This window comes from Pseudophryne corroboree, chromosome 2, assembly GCF_028390025.1.
Source record: "Pseudophryne corroboree isolate aPseCor3 chromosome 2, aPseCor3.hap2, whole genome shotgun sequence".
Classification (NCBI taxonomy): domain Eukaryota; kingdom Metazoa; phylum Chordata; class Amphibia; order Anura; family Myobatrachidae; genus Pseudophryne; species Pseudophryne corroboree.
Window position 1 is genome coordinate 865,990,395 of NC_086445.1, and position 18,200 is coordinate 866,008,594.

The 18,200-nt window shown below is 46.4% G+C and overlaps 1 protein-coding gene across 2 annotated transcripts in view; it reads left to right on the forward strand.

The window, feature by feature from the left end:
• TRAF4 (TNF receptor associated factor 4) overlaps positions 1–18,200 on the forward strand; it is a 51,445-nt gene that overhangs the window by 24,530 nt on the left and 8,715 nt on the right. For both annotated transcript variants that reach the window (XM_063955892.1, XM_063955893.1), the window contains exons 2-4: positions 3,422–3,473; positions 5,060–5,164; positions 7,737–7,898. In XM_063955892.1, coding sequence (XP_063811962.1) covers positions 3,422–3,473; positions 5,060–5,164; positions 7,737–7,898 — 319 coding nt within the window. The remainder of the gene's footprint in view (positions 1–3,421; positions 3,474–5,059; positions 5,165–7,736; positions 7,899–18,200) is intronic.

Consider the following 18,200-nt stretch of genomic DNA (forward strand, 5'->3'; position numbering starts at 1 on the left):
TTGTTATTTGCGGAGACGTGTATAGGGGTGATGTGTAACGGCCGTACCTGAGTATTGTGAGTATAAAGTGGTGAAATCCTCGTTATCTTTGTGCTATTATAAACTCACAATACAGGAATGTGCTGAATTCTACCAGTTTTCCTCAATACTGGAGTCCACTTGAGCCTTGTGAAATGCACTACAGGGTCTGGGCAAGGAGCACTTTACACGTGGACCATTGTGTGAAACACACACACATCATTCTAGTATGTACAGCATGGGTCTTCAACCTGCGGCCCTCCAGCTGCTGCGGAACTACACATCCCAGCATGCCCTGCCTCAGTTTTAGCATACCTTAATAGCAAAACTGTGGCAGGGCATGATAGGATGTGTAGTTTCACAGCAGCTGGAGGGCCACAGGTTGAAGACCCATGATGTACAGTATCTGCTCTTGCAGCAGAGCTGAGGTTATGTGAAGGGAGGAAGTTACCAGAGGGGGAGAGAGTTCAGAATAAAGTTTCAGCTGCCAGCTGGCAAGATGGAGTACAGCAGCATCTGCAAATTAGGCCAGATGTGCTCTGTAATTGGGTTCATATTGAGTCATTTGTAGCAGTGAGGGAGCGCTAGTAAGACAAATCCTGCAACTACTTACCAGCTTTAAAAGTCCCATTGTGAAAATCTCTGCTTGGTCAGGTATGATGTGTGTGTGCAAGATCTAGAAATATATTTAGATAGGTAGATATCAAACCACAAGGGGGAGATTCAAGTAGCCACAGTGTGTATCCCACAGCTAATTGAAAGAATCAGGAACCCAATGCGCTAATCCCCAGAGGCAGGATTTTCTGCGTTAAAATGCAGACTTTGCCTTTAACTTGCAGGGAAACCCATAGATTTCAGCACTTTGTGCAAAAACTGTGGGTTAGCATGCGTTAACATATGGTTTACTGTGCAGGGATAATGCTGATTCATTGAATAAGTCGCAGCATGAAACCCAGAGCTATTCCCCATGTAACAAACCCCACACCTAATTGAATTCCCTGTGTACTTCTAAATGAGCAGGCTTACCTCAAAGATATGTACAACGATGCACACGGGCAAATATATGGCTTTATTTCTGTTCACGCAATGGGGTATAATCTACAACTGGTTTGCGTATGATGTTTGTCAGGCCCCAAGCCTTTTATAGGTTGTTACAATTTACTGTAGATTCAAATGTTAATTTTCATACACTTCTTCTATCAGTGTTTAAGCTCAAGTACACATTACATCTAAAGTGCATTTTACCTTCAATACAGGGTTATGCCATGCGAAATTGCTTTTCATGCACTATTTGTTTTACATAATATGCAATAATATCATTTCCCTATAATTATCTTCACGTAAAGTCTCTTCTAATGCTGTTGTGTTTGATATACATAATTCTATTTTTACTACATTAAAGAAAATGGCCTAAGGCCCAGACATCTCCTGTTCAATTTAGTGACGGCTGTACGATAACCTCATTAAATATAGAAAATACTAGCACTTGATACAAGCAAGCTCTTTGATCTCAGAGACGTAAAATAAGATGCCTTGCTGAATAGTAGACCGAACACTTCTGTCTTATTATTAAGGTTAGGGCTGCGGGCTTTCTCAGAGAACGTTTTTTACCCAACTAAACATTATCTATCTTATAAATATATTTTTTCCATTTTTATTTTTTTTGTTGTTGCATTTTTCTGGAAAGAGTTCAAAGCTTGGTAGTGACCTTAGATTTGGAAATAGCGCAGGGAACATTAACCACATGGTGGCCAGTACAGACGTGTAATTCTGTTTTGGGTTGTAGTTGGCTGTCAGATCTTCTTTCACATTTAAGTATATTTGATTTGCATAATGACAATACTAAAATGTGACGAGTCCTCAAATTCAGAATGTTTTTTTCCTTTTCTGCCGACGTGTCAGCATTAGAAGTGTGCAGAACTTCCGCAATGTGTCTGCTTAATTTTGCATTTGTCTGCAAAGTGTAGTATGTGTTGCTGTAGGAATTGGCTTAAGATCTTCCTGACTGCTGCCTCCAGTTAGTGTAAGAAATCTGCAATATGAAGATTTACAAATACAGGGGGTGATGCAGAGGTGGACGCTATTGCAGTAGTCGCAGCTGCTACTGCGTCTTTATGTTAATTCTGTGGATGATGAGCATCCTATTGAGACACCCACCTGTTTTAGCCGACAATGTGTGTACAAAGACGCATTTATGGCGCAACATTGGGCATACCATCACACCTGCCCTATGGCAGGCACAGAATGTCCGAGCACACCTGAGCGCCAATATCAGTGCAGTGCTGCCCGGATGCATGCAAAGAGGGAAACCGTCAACCACTTGTAACTGATGGTTTCCCTGCGTCCACCTCTGCGATACCCCTACAGAGGTCTGTGTACTAAGCCTTGATGAGAGATAAAGTGGACTGAGATAAAGTATCAACTAACCAGCTCCTAACTGTCACTTTTCAAACAAAGCCTGTAACATGGCAGTTAGGAGCTGGTTGGCTGGTACTTTATCATGGTCCACTTTATCTCTCTCCAAGGCTTTATACATAGACTCCATAGTGTGGAATTACAATACACGTGAGAATTTTAATCAAGATTGTGCCACCTGTACTTTGTAACTCTGCAAGCCAGCTTGCTCTGCAATTAATCAAGAAGTTCAAAATCTTTCTCATCTGTAGCCTGCAGTACCACATGGCACGTGTCAGGCTGGGGGATGAAGGGACACAACATTAGTCCCTACAATGTATCCCTGAGGGTTGGACCAGGACAGTGAATTGCATTGTTGACATGGATTTGCAGCTTAGACTCAAGACAGGCTGGTTACCAACGCATGTGTACAAAAAAGAGTGTCACGTTTTGATCTAAAATACCCAAATGTTTCTAGCCTATATGCATATACTGATCCGCGACTAACAGGTCTCTATTTTCCATTGTCTGATGCTCACAAAGTGCATCTATGATGGCTATTTAAATGTTTGCTAATTGGCGATAATTAAAGGGCGCCTATTGTTGCTATTCAATTGTTCTAGGTGCCCTTTAATTATCATGATTGTTGCGCCAAATTAGACAGGGTTTAGCCGCGTAAAGCAGCAAAACCTATTTTAACTAATGGGTGCTGAGGGGAAAAGTCCTGTTTGGTCGCCCAAACAGCTGGCTTCTCCCACATTTCAGCTCGCAGCCTCCGGGACTGTGCGCAGAAATGTGACCTCTGCAGGCCTGATTGAAGCAACATTTGAATAACTCCGATAGACGCCCATTAGTATTCACTGTCCCTTCTCTGTCCTCTAATCTCACTTAGATAACTGCCTATTATATTATATTATTTGATAGAGGATGCCAAAGATATCTAAATCTTGCAATTTCTGTCCCAATGGTTATAGTCAGCTGTTTAACCTTGTTGTATTTTCTTTTGCAGTGAAGGTGTGTTTAAATGTCCAGAAGACCAACTGCCACTTGACTACGCAAAGGTAAGGGTATATTCATTATTTATACGCCTCCTAACAGACCGTGCTGTTGATGTAGTGTTCTGTGTTTTATACAGGAAGTGCACACTCTTTTTAAATGCACTTCAGTTAAAAAAAACTATTTGCAAATTATAAACTTGCTTCATTGTGTAAAACCAAGGTTATATTAATGTTCTTTCTAACCAAGACCTTTTAGCTTTCTATTTAGTTATATTGCATAGTACCTTGTGCTCTAAGTAGTAATCAAAACAAACAAAAAAATAAAAACACTTTATCCTTCGCAGTTATGTTTCAATGTTTACTATAGTCTTACTTGTTATGCATTTTATAAATTCGGCAACTTTATCTCACATGCTGTAACCTGTGTACAAGATGAGGCTAAACGCATCCTTGGTCTGAGGCCTGTAAATACAGTAGCTTCGGACTCTTCTCCAATTCCGATCTCCAGTGGTAGATCAGAATAAGGATAGGCCCATCTCTTAACTCCTACTCTGTAATGCCCAATATTTCCAGGGAATTCAAACTCTATCATTCAAGATCTTGAGAATTACTTGATGTTGGCTGTGCAGCCATTTATTTTTATTGCAGTTTTGGAAGGAATTGCGCACCCTTTTTGTGACTTGGCAGCAGCCCATCAGTGGGTTGCATTTACAGCGCTCTACTTGGCAGATTCCTCCTTTTTAACATTCACTCTTACTAGGGAATGTCTTAGTTGAACTCTAGGACTCTCTTTTTAAAGGGAAACATTTTCATGCCATTGGAAGGTCAGTTTGTTAGTATGCAAATTACATGGTTGTTCCTTTTCAGAGACAGATATTTGTGCTGTTCTTGAGGTTCTGTTTTCTAAAATAGCCAATGGCACTGCTAGCAAGTAGAACTTTTGCCAAAGAAAACTTCTGCAGAACCACTGTGTGCTGAGCCCAGGAGACACTGCATCCCACAACAATGCCAGTCTGTTCCAGGCGCCTTTTTAAATGCAGCTCGTACAGAAGCATAAACCATGCTTTTGTATCTTACGTCCAAGCCAAACCCAGCACAGACTGGAGATAAAGCAACATCAGTACAGTTTTGAGATGCACTAGAGAAAAGGGACATTGTGATAATTGCATTAGGGGGAGAGGCTGTGCTGGTGTGTACCGGGCCTCAATGTGAATGTGTCCTGTCAGTCCAGCCTACAATTATACATGGAGAGTCTGAGAACAACGCTGTCCCCTTTCCTTCTGTTAAATCTCTACTGTTCTCTGTTGCACGTGTTCCGTAAGGAGGAATGAATGAAATGACTGAGGCTGGGTTCTTTGATTTCCCCCCTCTTCACTTTTTTGTGGCAGTAAATGACAAATGCATTCCTGATAGAGACACAGCTGAGCCAGCAGCTGTCATGTGCGCTTTACTACACATTTTTGTGGACAATTGGCGTTGGCTTTGCTGAAGACATGGAGACACTCAGAAATGGCAGGTGGCATCCCAAGGCAAATGTGACCATTGTTTTTTTTTTTTTTTTTTTTTTTTTAGAATTTGCTTTCCTTCTTTGTAAACCCACATTCCTGTTCATTTTATGTAATGTGTGTTTCTAAATGTCTTTGGCACAGATTTACCCAGACCGAGAGTTGGAAACTCAAGTGCTCAGTTTGACTATTCGATGTATACACAGTGAGGAGGGTTGCCGCTGGAGTGGACAGCTAAAGCAGCTCCAGGTGAGGAGACTGGTGACCGTATGTGGAAGAATCCCAGGGATGACTCTATGATCCCTGATAGTTATGTATGGAAGATATATATATATATATATACATAATTTTAGCAAGATATTTGGGGGGGGGGGGGGAGTAGTGGGCAGACTACGGTGACCCAGTAACCTTTACTGTACTTATATATACTATTATATAGTAAAGGTTCCCGGGTCACTATAGTCTACCCACTGCCCTTCCTCCCTATATATATATATATATATATATATGCAAAAAAAAGGGTGATGTCTAAGGGAGCTTATCTATGGTAATATCTTCCAGGATTTGACCACCATTCACTTAAAAGATTCTGATTTATTTATATAAAAATATTGAACAATCACAGTGAATGACAAATGGCTGACATAATTAAAATGCAGACATCAGATATGGAAACCGTATATTGCGGACAATTCGTTAATCCAATGTTGTTTTCTTAATTAGTACATATCCAATGTTCTCATATCCGAATCAAAACCCAACGCGTTTCGTCCAACTGGACTTCATCAGGGGCTCATTATCACAAAGGTCGGAAGAACATAAGAGAATGGATGACCTATCAAAGATCGTATAAATCCCACAAAAAATCAGTAGAAACAAGCTTGCAATAACAGATGCAATAAAAAATGCGCTGAATTCACAGCTAGATTTGTATTGAATATGCCAAGTCAGTAAGGCAATCAAATACAATAATGCTGAATAATGCTGAATTCGCTATAAGCCACAATTTTGTTTATGTAGACAATGCTCAGCAGGAAGAGTGGCTACTCCTAGTCAGCAGTCGGTCTAGTCACTCTGATGTCTGCATTTTAATTATGTCAGCCATTTGTCATTCACTGTGATTGTTCAATATTTTTATATAAATAAACCAGAATCTTTTAAGTGAATGGTGGTCAAATCCTGGAAGATATTACCATAGATAAGCTCCCTTTGACATCACCTTTTTTTTTGCATTTGTACCTTTGTACTCCATCTAACAGGGAGTACGTCTTGAGGTTGAGTTCCATACATAGCGCTATTTTTAGGTCTATCCCCTTTTTCCATATATACAAACAGGATAGGATATTTAGAGCGACCACCGGTGTCAAAATAAATATATATATATATATATATATATATATATAGACTTAACTTCAGAAAATCATCAATATGTTAATTTATTTATAAAAACAGGCCATTAAAAAATTGTTTCACAGCGCAAAAGCACAGAGAAAAACTGACACATTAAATACAAGACATAAAAAGAGGCATAAAATATCGAGTAGTGGATGCTTAACAGAGAAATAAGCTCAGAGACTTCCGACGCGTTTCATCCTGTGGATTTCATCAAGGGGTTTGCAAAGGAGTGGGACAGGACTCCTATTTATACCTAGTTTTATTGGGAAGTGATTACATAATTTCCTGTTTCTAGAACTTGTGTGTCAGGGACATTAAAAATTTGCTGTGGCAGTGCTAAACAGATAGAGGGGAAAATTATCATGCAAACAATATGAATGCAGTGCTAAACTATATATATAACTACGATAAAAAGTTCAAAAGTTCATGGTAATCCGGGCTTTTCGGTCCTGGATGCGGAGGTCGTCACTTCTGCCCCACTTCCGGGCGTCTGGGGAGTTGAACTGCGCATGTGCGGGCTCCAGGCGGCAGCTGCCATGTTTGCGAAGCCATGGAACGCATCCTCGTTTCCGGTTGAGTCACTTCCCGTTTCCACTGGTTAGGTGATGTTGCAGCATCCATTTTTAAGGAGATTGTAGGTGCAGACAGTAGGCATACTCCCTGTCAAACTCCTGAGATTTTATGTAAAAGCAATTAGAATAATACAGAGAAGATATTTATAATACAAACATCTTTTTTTATTGTAATCCTTTTTATAGCTAACACTCACCAGCTTTGTGGAGATCCCTAGAGCTGCAGGGAGACGAGAGATGAGGCAGCAACAGCTCTGCCTCAGTTCTACAATCAGACACTGCTTTACAGAGCTGGGGGTGGGGTCACACCACGGGCAGTAAGCTGCACAGAAAGGGAGCTAATAGTGGCATGCCTCTGAGTGTGGGGATGGGCCTTGTGATAGATGGGCACTTGGATGTGTCATGTGACCAGGAAGTGCACTAAGTTGGAGCTCAGTCAGCAGCAGCAAGAGAAGACTCAGGGATACATGTAGGAGACACAGTGGACACTGTAGCTTACTGTAGTGATGGGAGAGTTACAGTGAGTAGGGCTGAGATAGGCTCCCAGCATTCAGACCCATCCCCATGCTCCCCGACCATTCAACTCACCCGCATGTTATTGTGATAGTCTTTTTCCTGTGTAGTCACATATAAAACAGCTGCATAAAAGGGCAGAGTTGCAGGGCTTAAGTTATTGAATACTGCGGTTAAGGGAAAAAGATCAGCTCTTTAAGTTGGCCACCTTCCGGAACATTCAGGCTTATCAGAAGCATTTTGACTAGTGCTCTTTTTTTTTAAACGACCAACTTTATTACCATCATTTCAATTTGCAACTTCAGAAATGGGTTAATTTAGTAATTATTTTGTCCCCACAGACTCATCTCAACATTTGTGCCTTCAATGTGATCCCCTGCCCTAACCGATGTAGTACCAAACTTATCCGCAGAGATTTGCCGGAGCACATGCAGCATGACTGCCCCAAACGCAAAGTTCGCTGTGAGTTCTGCGGCAACGACTTCACAGGAGAGGCCTATGAGGTGAGACTTCTGCATCCTTGCTGGGCGCAATGGACTGTACCACATAAAACTGTAATGCTCTGCATCTGCAGGCATGTGATATTGTTAAAATGTAGTTTTATGGGTATATGCAATTGCGGTCGAATTCCCGAAATTGTCGAAAAACTGGACTTTTTCGCCCAAAAAAAAAATTCGACAATGCAATTCAGTACTTTCCATCAAAAAAACGGACTTTCAAAATTCGACTTTTTGAAATTCGACATTTGTCAAATTCAACATTTCTGCAATGGTACAAATGCGGCAATTCGACAAAAGTATATTCAATTGAAGTTTGGAAATTCGACAACAGTGCTTTTAGACAGTAAATTCGTCATTTTCAATCCGCCACACTTTGGTGGGTGAATCTAATAAAAAAAATTTAAAACATGGTTTTTTTTGTGTTCTTTTTATTGGTAATAGCATATCTATTTATATTAGAAGGAATTAGGTACTTGGTTTGTGTTTTTGGGAGGCACAAGTATTATTTATATATTTTTAAAAATATATATATATTTTTTTAGATGGAATGGTAAAATCCCGGGAAAAAATGGAGAACCACAAGTACCAGCATGCGGGAGAAAAACGGGCCCGCTGGTACCTGTAGTTCTACTGAAAAAAAAAAATACCCAAATAAAAACAGGAGACACATACCTTGAGAGTAAAACTTTATTTCACACCTGCCGACACACACATACTTACCTATGTTGACCCGCCGACTGCCACGTCTCCTGATCCGACGATCCGGGGTACCTGTGAATAAAATTATACTCACTTCAATCCAGTGTCCAGATATAAATCCTCGTACTTGGCAAAAAAAATAAACGAACACCCGGACCAGCGGACTGAAAGGGGTCCCATGTTTACACATGGGACCCCTTTCCCCGAATGCAGAGACCCCCCCCCCGTGACTGCTGTCACAGAAAGGTCTCTTAAGCCAATCAGCAAGCGCAACGTCCTGGCACTCTGCTGATTGGCTGCACGTCTGAGCTGTCAGACAGCGCATCGCAAAGCCTCTCCATTATACTCAATGGTGGGAACTTTGCGGTTGACCGCGGGTAACCCCACCGCTGACGGCAAAGTTCCCACCATTGAAAGTAATGGAGGGAGCTGTGCGATGCGCTGTCTGAGCTCACACGCGCATACAGCCAATCAGGTGAGTGCAACGAAGTAGCGCTTCCTGATTGGCTGAAGGGACCTCTGTGACAGGAGTGACTCCCGGCATTCGGGGTTCCGGTATTCGGGGAAAGGGGTGTAAACATGGGACCCCTTTCAGTCCGCTGGTCCGGGTGTTCGTTTATTTTTTTTGCCAAGTACGAGGATTTATATCTGGACACTGGATTGAGGTGAGTATAATTGTATTCACAGGTACCCCGGATCGTCGGATCAGGAGACGTGGCAGTCGGCGGGTCAACATAGGTAAGTATGTGTGTGTCGGCAGGTGTGAAATAAAGTTTTACTCTCAAGGTGTGTGTCTCCTGTTTTTATTTGGGTATTTTTTTTCCAGTAGTACTACAGGTACCAGTGGGCCCGTTTTACTCCCGCATGCTGGTACTTGTGGTTCTCCAAGTACCAGCTTGCGGGGGAGGCTTGCTGGGACTTGTAGTACTACAGGAAAAAACAATATTCTTGTCATTTTCTCAAGGCTATCAGCCCCCCATCCGCAGCCCTTGGATGGGGGGGCCAGCCTCGGGCTTCACCCCTGGCCCTTGGGTGGCTGGGGGGGGGACCCCTTGATTGAAGGGGTCCCCACTCCCCCAGGGTACCCCGGCCAGGGGTGACTAGTTGGATATTTAATGCCACGGCCGCAGGGCGCTGTATAAAAGTGACCCCCGGCTGTGGCATTATCTGTCCAGCTAGTGGAGCCCGATGCTGGTGTAAAAAATACGGGGGGGGGGCGTGGCCTGGCTGATGTGCTGTGAGGAAGCGTTTCATGTGAGCTCCTGCAGCCCCACACATATACCGGCTGTTACCAGTGATTTACTGTACCCCACGGGCGCACAGACAAGGATACCTGTGCCCTTTGTCACCCAGGGCGAGGGGCTTCGGTCGCGGAGCCGGGGAGCCCTTTTAAGGGTTCCCACGGGTTGCGGCCTTCCCCTCCATCAGAAGCCGGGGACTGGAGTACGGATTCCCCCCCCTTGCAGAGCGCAGACCTGCGGACGGCGAAACCCGGGAGACGAACTCACCATACCCCGAGGACTACAGGCGAGTGAAGGGAGTTACCCCCCGAGCCGGGGCTGTCTGGGGATCTCTGCAAGTGAGGTCGGAAGACGGAGCTCTGAGCGGCTGACGGCGGCGGTCTCACGCGGCGGGTGAGTCATACGCTGGTGCTTCCCAGCGTCTCACCGCGGCTATCTCTCCCCGCTGCCCCGACACACAAAACAAACATTTTTTCTCCTACCACGGGTCATCACAATACCGGCCCTCGTAGGGGCTTTATCCTGGCCCTGCTCACATCCCCGGCCTGCCAGACGGGTCGGCGGGAGACACGGCGGCCATATTAGCCGAGGTTGCTCTCGCTTAGTATCCCACTCCTGGGCCAGGGAATATAAAAGTACAGCATAACCCTGCATTGCAGCGGGGGATGGGAGTGCTCGCGGTCCGGAGTCTGGGCAACTGCATATCCCTTCACCTACCCTCCCCAGATTCGCTGTACTACGTCAGGTCTGAGCTCCCACAGAACAGGCCCATAGGGTCCAAGCACACCTCATAGGCGCTGTTCCCCCATCTGGCTGCACTGCCTCATACATACGGCCGACGGGGCACCTCAACGCACAGCACCTGGGGAGACACACTACCTGGCACGAGCTCTCCCCCTCCTAATCATTCACCACTGTTAGCCGACATATAATTGTGGGCTTGCGGGCACTGATACCACCAGGGGCACCCTCAGGGCGCCATCTCCTACGCCCACATAGACAACGGATGCGGCCCATTGGACGACCCTGGGAGATCCTAAACTAACTGGGAGTTCAAGGGTGTACCTTTCCACCTCAGCGCACTCGATCGGGCTCTGCGGGCCATCCTCCTGTGAACCGCTTACCATGTGATCTTGTCATGCAGCGCTCCAGGTCCCGTGTGCGATCCTAATGCCCTAGGAGCTCCCCCATACCTGCCCAGGTGTTGACTACCAATTTTTCTCACCCCTCACCACCACGATGCCTAAAGGGGGGAAAAAGACGAACGCCCATAACTTGGTGGGCTACTTCAAGAATTCTACCCCATCCTCCACCCGGAAAACTGCCTCACCTCCACCCTCCTCTGACCGGGACTCGGATGATGACTCTTCCTCTACACCCGCCACAAAAGCAGACGTCGCCCTTCTCCTGTCCGAAATGCGCAACATTAAAAAATCAATCCGCGCGGAGGTACAGGAGGCTATATCGGGCCTGAAAAACGATGTGGACAACCTGGGCTCCAGAGTTGACGCCATCGAAAGAAAACAAGAAGAGCTCATCGCCTTCCAACAAGAATCGGAACAGGAGATGACCCAAATGCGTACCGATGTTATGCTGTTGGCAGATAAACAAGAAGATTTAGACAACAGAGGCCGTCGGAACAATCTTCGAATCCGTAACGTTCCCGAAACGGTGGAGCAAACCCACCTCATGGATTACCTGTTCCGCCTCTTCCGCACTCTCGCCCCCTCTGTTCCAGACGACATGTTACTCCTAGATAGAGCTCACAGAGCCCTGCGTCCTAGATCCCAGGATGCTAAAACACCGAGAGATGTGATCCTACGGTTTCACTACTTTGCGGTCAAAGATCAAGTTTTCGCCAAAGCCCGGAGGTCTCCGGTTACCTCTTTCGAAGGCTCAGATCTTTCAATCTTCCAGGACCTGTCACCGGTTACGCTGAATAGGAGGCGGGAACTAAAGGACATAACCAAAGCCCTGAGAGACAACAACATCAGATATAGATGGGGCTTTCCCTTTGCCCTCCAGGTCAGGGCGGATGGTAAATTCCTCTCCGCCAGATCTCCTGACGAAGCCCTACAACTGCTCCGTCAACTGAACATCTCCGGCCCCCCGGCCGCATCTCAACGACCTCTACCAGTCAACACCTCCCCTCCCCTCACGGCCCCATCCCCAGAATGGAACACAGTTGGACCGGCAACACGTGCCTCTTTGGATACATGAGCCGACATATGTTAAAGGCCTTACAGGACCGTGATACCCGAACGGGCTCTCAGCGTACCACGGGGGATCTCGTTGTGCTTTGCTGAGACTCGCATGGGGTGCAAAACCCTCTATATAACAATTATTTACTGTTTATTGCCCTGCTGCATGTCTGGCGGGCGGGCCTTCTCGGGCCCCTAGGGCAGGGGCTCCCCGCGGCTGGCCGCGGGGGCTTCTGTCCTCGGCGGCCCGACTGGGCCGCGGCCTCTCTCTTATTACTTTATACTACTCTTAGTGTTGCTATTGTTGCCTTGTGATTGCCATGCCGTGTTTACCCTTGGTTCCTTTGTGCTCCCTTTCCTCCCTCCCCCCCCCCCCCTCCACTCACCCCCCATCCGATGGCGCGGAGCCCTCTAGACAATTGCTGTTGACCGCTTGTTGCCTTGGTGAATGTGTTTTGGGTGGGCCTTCCCGGGCCCTTGGGACAGGGACCCGCGCGCCTGGCCGCGCGGGCTCCTGTCCCGGGTGACCCGACTGGGCCGAACCTTCTATTCCTAATCTAAACCGATCCCAATGCTACTACTGTTGCTTCGTAATAGACATACCATGTGTACCTTCAGTTTCCTCGAACTTGCTTTTCTCCCCCCCCCCTGTTGGATCCTTCTACCTACCAACCGCAATATGCGGCTCACCCCCTTCCACTCCCCCCTCCCCCTCTCTCCTCCCTTCCCTGTTAGCTCCTTTGGCCTACAAGCCGCAATACATACATTTAAATTGAGTTTGTTCACACACGGGACCCGGTCTCCGCTCCGATCGGCCGGGTTCATCCACCCCCCACTCGACCTCCGAGGTCGACGTCGGACGAACTAGACCTGCGGGTCTCCTTCTTCCTTGGGTCCGACTAGTGAGAATGGAATTTCTCTGTTATCAAGATACTGGTACTAATCTTTGCCTGTGCTCCTTCTGTTCTCTTACTCTCTCTCCCCCTCTTTCTCTGATTTCCTCCCCTTTCCTTTCCCCTCTCTCCCCAGGGGTCCCGCTGATGCGCTTCCACAGGAATTGTGCTCCACCTCAACATCATGGTTCTTAGAATAATTACCCTAAACACGAAGGGATTAAACAGCCCACGTAAACGCTCTTTTTTATTCCAGTCCCTTAAACAACTTAGGGGTGACATCGTATTCCTACAGGAGACCCACTTCTCGGGTAAGTCGCATCCCGAACTTAGATCAAAATCTTTCCCACAATCTTTCCATGCTTGCGACCCCATGCGCAAGAAGAAGGGGGTCTCTATACTCTTTGCCAGCCACCTAGATTTTACCCCCTCTGAAATACTGATGGACCCTGAAGGCAGATACTTGCTATTAGTAGGGTTGCTAAACGGATCCCCCTATACGTTCTTGAACGTATATGCTCCAAACCAGCTTCAGGCCCCTTTCTTCCGCTCCCTAAATAGCCTCTTAGCCTTGCACAGAAACGGCAGCGTGGTGTTGGGGGGGGACTTTAATATAACTCTGGATAGCGACCTGGACAGATCAAAACCTCTGCCCAGATCCATGCGCTCCTCTCACTCGCGCAACGCAGCCGCTCTAAACCACCTGCTGTCACAGCACCTCCTCTTCGACACCTGGAGAGTGAAGGAGTCAAATGCTAGGGATTACACATATTATTCCCCCATTTTCGATGTTTACACAAGACTGGACATGATATTCCTAAGTGCGGAGCCAGCCCAATGTATCCTTGACGCCTCCATCCACCCTAGCACATGGTCAGACCACGGCCCGGTTTCTGCGGACGTCCCTGGCCCGCACCCTCCCGTTCGACACCCCGTTTGGAGGCTGAATGACAGACTCCTTCTGAACCCTCAAACAAAAGCTCACATAGCTGCCGAAATCTTACACTACTTTAAAACGAATACATCCCCATCTATTTCCCCTATGTTATTATGGGACGCCCACAAAGCAGTAATACGCGGACGCCTGATTAGTGCCTCATCTTATAACAAGAGGACCAGATCCAAACGCATACGGGAGCTCTCGGACTTAGTGACGTCCCTCTCACAAAAACACAAAAAAACAGGGTCCGAAGCGGATCTCTCGTCCCTGTCCGCGGCCAGGGGAGAATTAAACATGCTCCTGACGGCGAAGGTAGAGACTAGCCTGAAATGGCTTAATCAGTCCTTTTACGAAAAAGGGGATAAAGCTGACCGACTACTAGCTTCTAGACTTCGGGCTAAACTTGCTAGGAACAATGTCCTATCTATCCAGTCCTCCTCTGGCAAGAAAACAGCTGATCCTAAATGTATTACTGAAGCTTTCTCTCGCTTCTACGAAAAGCTGTACAATGCCCATGGGCCCACTCAATCGAACCCGGACTTTCATGAGGCCATCCGTGCCTTCCTATCCCAATGCCGACCGCCTTGTTTGAGCCCATTGGACGCTGCAGGATTAAACTCAAAGATCTCCGACGAAGAAATAGCCACCGTGGTTAAAGCCCTAAAACTTACCAAGGCGCCGGGCCCAGACGGCTTTACGGCCGCCTATTACAAGACTTTTCTTCCCCAACTTGCACCCCACCTCTCATCCCTCTTCAACGCTGTTATACAGGGAGCTTCTTTCTCCAAATCGGCTCTGGAGGCTAAAATTATAGTTATTCCCAAGGACGGTAAAGACGCTTCTAATTGCGCTAACTATAGACCTATCTCGCTACTTAACTCGGATATCAAGATCTACGCAAAAATTTTAGCCCTCCGATTGAATAGTGTATTACCACACCTGGTCCATAATGATCAGGTGGGATTTATCCCCGGCCGCCAAGCCCGCGACAACACAAGACGTGTTGTTAGTCTTGCTCACTACATCAACCTTACGCACACTCCTGCTCTTTTGCTTTCTCTGGACGCGGAGAAGGCGTTTGACAGGATAGGTTGGCCCTTTCTATTCGAAACTCTTGCCCATTTCGGCTTTCATGGGGAATTTCTCACAGGAATCCAGGCCTTGTACTCTAGCCCTTCCGCCAGAGTATCTGTGAATGGAGTGCAGTCGGACCCCCTAGTTATCTCCAACGGCACCAGAAAGGGCTGCCCACTCTCGCCTCTGATCTTTGCCTTAGTTATAGAGCCATTAGCAGCCCGCATTCGAGCCTCGCCCGACATCGGGGGGCTGACGGTGGGGGGCTCTACTTACAAAATCTCTTTGTTTGCAGACGATGTCCTCCTATCGCTTTCCTCACCACACACTTCTTTGCCGAACCTTTTTGACCTCCTCCTTGAATATGGCCATGTCTCGGGGTACAAAGTTAACTGGTCCAAAACGGAGGCCCTCCCTTTCCACATCCCCCCTCCCCGATTATCCCACATGCAAAGCAACTTTAAATTCACCTGGTGCGCTTCTAAAATTCGGTATCTGGGGATCTTTATTACACGCCGCTACGGAGACTTATATAAGGAAAACTTTTCGCCACTGCTCAAAATCCTTAAAGCCGACCTCCATAAATGGCAATCACTAATTATCTCATGGCTGGGTCGCATTGTAGCTCTGAAAATGAACATTGTCCCCCGCTTACTTTATTTGTTTCAGACACTACCAGTGAAGGTTCCGGAATCTGTGTTAGCACAAGTCCACTCATGGTTGCTCCGATTTGTGTGGAGAAACAAGGTGCCTAGAATAGGCTTCTCAACTCTGAGCAAACCAGTGCAGGAAGGAGGTAGAGGTTTCCCAGACATCCGTCTATATTATTTGGCCTCCCATCTCAGCCAGGCGGTAACCTGGTTCGCCCCTACACAGACTTTACGCTGGCTTCAGCTGGAGACGGCACTTAGCCACATCCCATCTTTGTCATCCCTACTCCTATCCCCTCTTAGAACTAGATCTCCCCACCTACAACTGCACCCGGTGCTAGACTTCACCTGTCAGATCTGGGACTATTGCACGCGTCGCTTTCACTTACTGTCATCTCCCTCGGCGCTTACCCCCTTATGGGACAACCCTTCCTTCGCACCGGGTCAGTCACTGACCCGATCGGGTCCATGGGTGGAACGGAACATCCGCTTTGCTCTGGACATGCTCTCCGATGGAACCTGCGCTCCTCTATCGGACATCATGACGAAATTCGACTTCCCGGAGGCGAACCCTTTCACCTATTTCCAGCTGAGACATTTTGTCACTTCTTTATCAAACTCGTCCCCGTTCCAACCTCTCACCACGCTGGAGTCCTACTGTTATCACAAACCACTCGAGCGAGGAATCATCTCTCTGCTGTATTCCCTTCTCCAGACTCGGGATCAGAAGACGCCCCCGGCCTTCGTACTCCAGTGGGAACGGGATCTAGGACCGGTGCCGGATGACTATGATTGGTCGGACATCTTCACTGCGGTCGCGAAGTCCTCTATCTCAACCCTGGTAAAGGAAAACGCATATAAAATCTTATACAGGTGGTATCTTGTCCCCTCAAGACTTCATAAAATGTTTCCATCCTCATCACCCATGTGCTGGAGAGAATGCGGGGAACATGGCTCTTTCCTCCATATTTGGTGGACGTGCCCTAAAATCACAATATTCTGGGATGCAGTCGCACACCTGCTGAGTGCAGTACTCCAGACTCAAGTACAAAAAACCCCTTGGTCCTTCCTGCTAGGCCTCCCCATTACTACCGCTCCCCCAAACTCCGGTAAAATACTGACACAGATCCTAAACGCAGCTAGATGCTCAATTGCCCTTCAATGGAAACAGAGGGAGCCCCCCCCTATTAAGCAAGTCATCAACAAAGTATGGTATCTCGCAAGCATGGAAAAAATCACTGCATACCTCCATAATAGATCTTTCCAGTTTCTCCTGAGTTGGGAACTATGGTTCGACTCACAGGCTCCCGCAAGTGGATTACGATCCCCCGGGAGCTCGATGGCTCTCCTGCTCTGAGTTCGGTGATCTCCTATCCTGACGAGTAGTTACAAGCTTGCCCTTAAATGTGACCTCTTCGTGTCCCTCAGGTAGCACTTTCCCTCTATATACTAACGCCCTATACGAGGTCAGCGGATCGAGGAGGCGCACTAGCGGCGCCCCCAAACCTGGGTCTTCCCCCCCCCCCCTATCCTATTCCCGTCCCGTCTTGTCCCGTTCCCCCTTCTCTCTCCTCATGCTCTCTCTTTCTCTCCTTAGACTTCGTCTTTCTAATGCCATAGTTAAGTACGTAATCTCCGGTTCCCACCCGACAGTAGGGTCTCTTTTTTATCTTTTTTTTCTTTGTGCGTGTTTTTTTTTTCTATTTCTCTCACCCAGAGGTATAATCCATAACTGTTTCTCGTTTTAACAAATGTATGATTAATGACTCATATGTTATCTTATTCTTCTTATTTACCTCCTTTCTTTCCTGTCGCAAGCTGGGAACCGCATGATCTTTGTTCTAAGGTTATATCTCTGTTTTTGGTTGTATTTGTTACATGAGAACAGCTCACCCCACGTGTGGTGGGGAGCTGTGATGATATTCATAACCTAAAAATTAAAATAAACAATTTAAAAAAATAAAAAAATAAAAATACGGGGGACCCCTACTCTTTTTGTCCCCCGTATTTTTTGCACCAGCACCAGGCGCAGAGCCCGGTGCTGGTTTTAAAAATACGGGGGATCCCATGACATTTTTCCCCCCGGATTTTTAGAACCAGGACCGGCTCGAAGAGCCCGAGGCTGGTTATGCTTTGGAGGGGGGACCCCACGCCATTTTTTTTCCCGTTTTTTCCCGTTTTTTAAAAATCGGAACAAAATCCGTCAAATCGGCCGTTTTTCGTCAGCGGGACTGTCGAATACGTTTTTCATTGAATATGGTCAATTTCGGCACCCACTTGCCGAAATTAGACGGTCGAATTGTGTCGAATTAAAAAACGTCCGAAAAATTGCCGCGATTCGCCGCTAATTGCATATACCCCATAATATTTTCATTATTATTTATTGTTAACAAATAGAATATTGCTGCATGAGGGGAGTTAGTGTGTGTTTATTTCTCTGGGTGATATTGAATATTATTTCAGAACCTTCCACACTTAATAGTAAACACATTTTGCACATGTTCCCTCCAATGTTATTTTTACTATTTCTATATTTAAGACCGTTTAAATGAGTTTACTTATAAGGCAATTTTCAAAAACCTCTAAAAAATCCTTGCTATGCCAGCT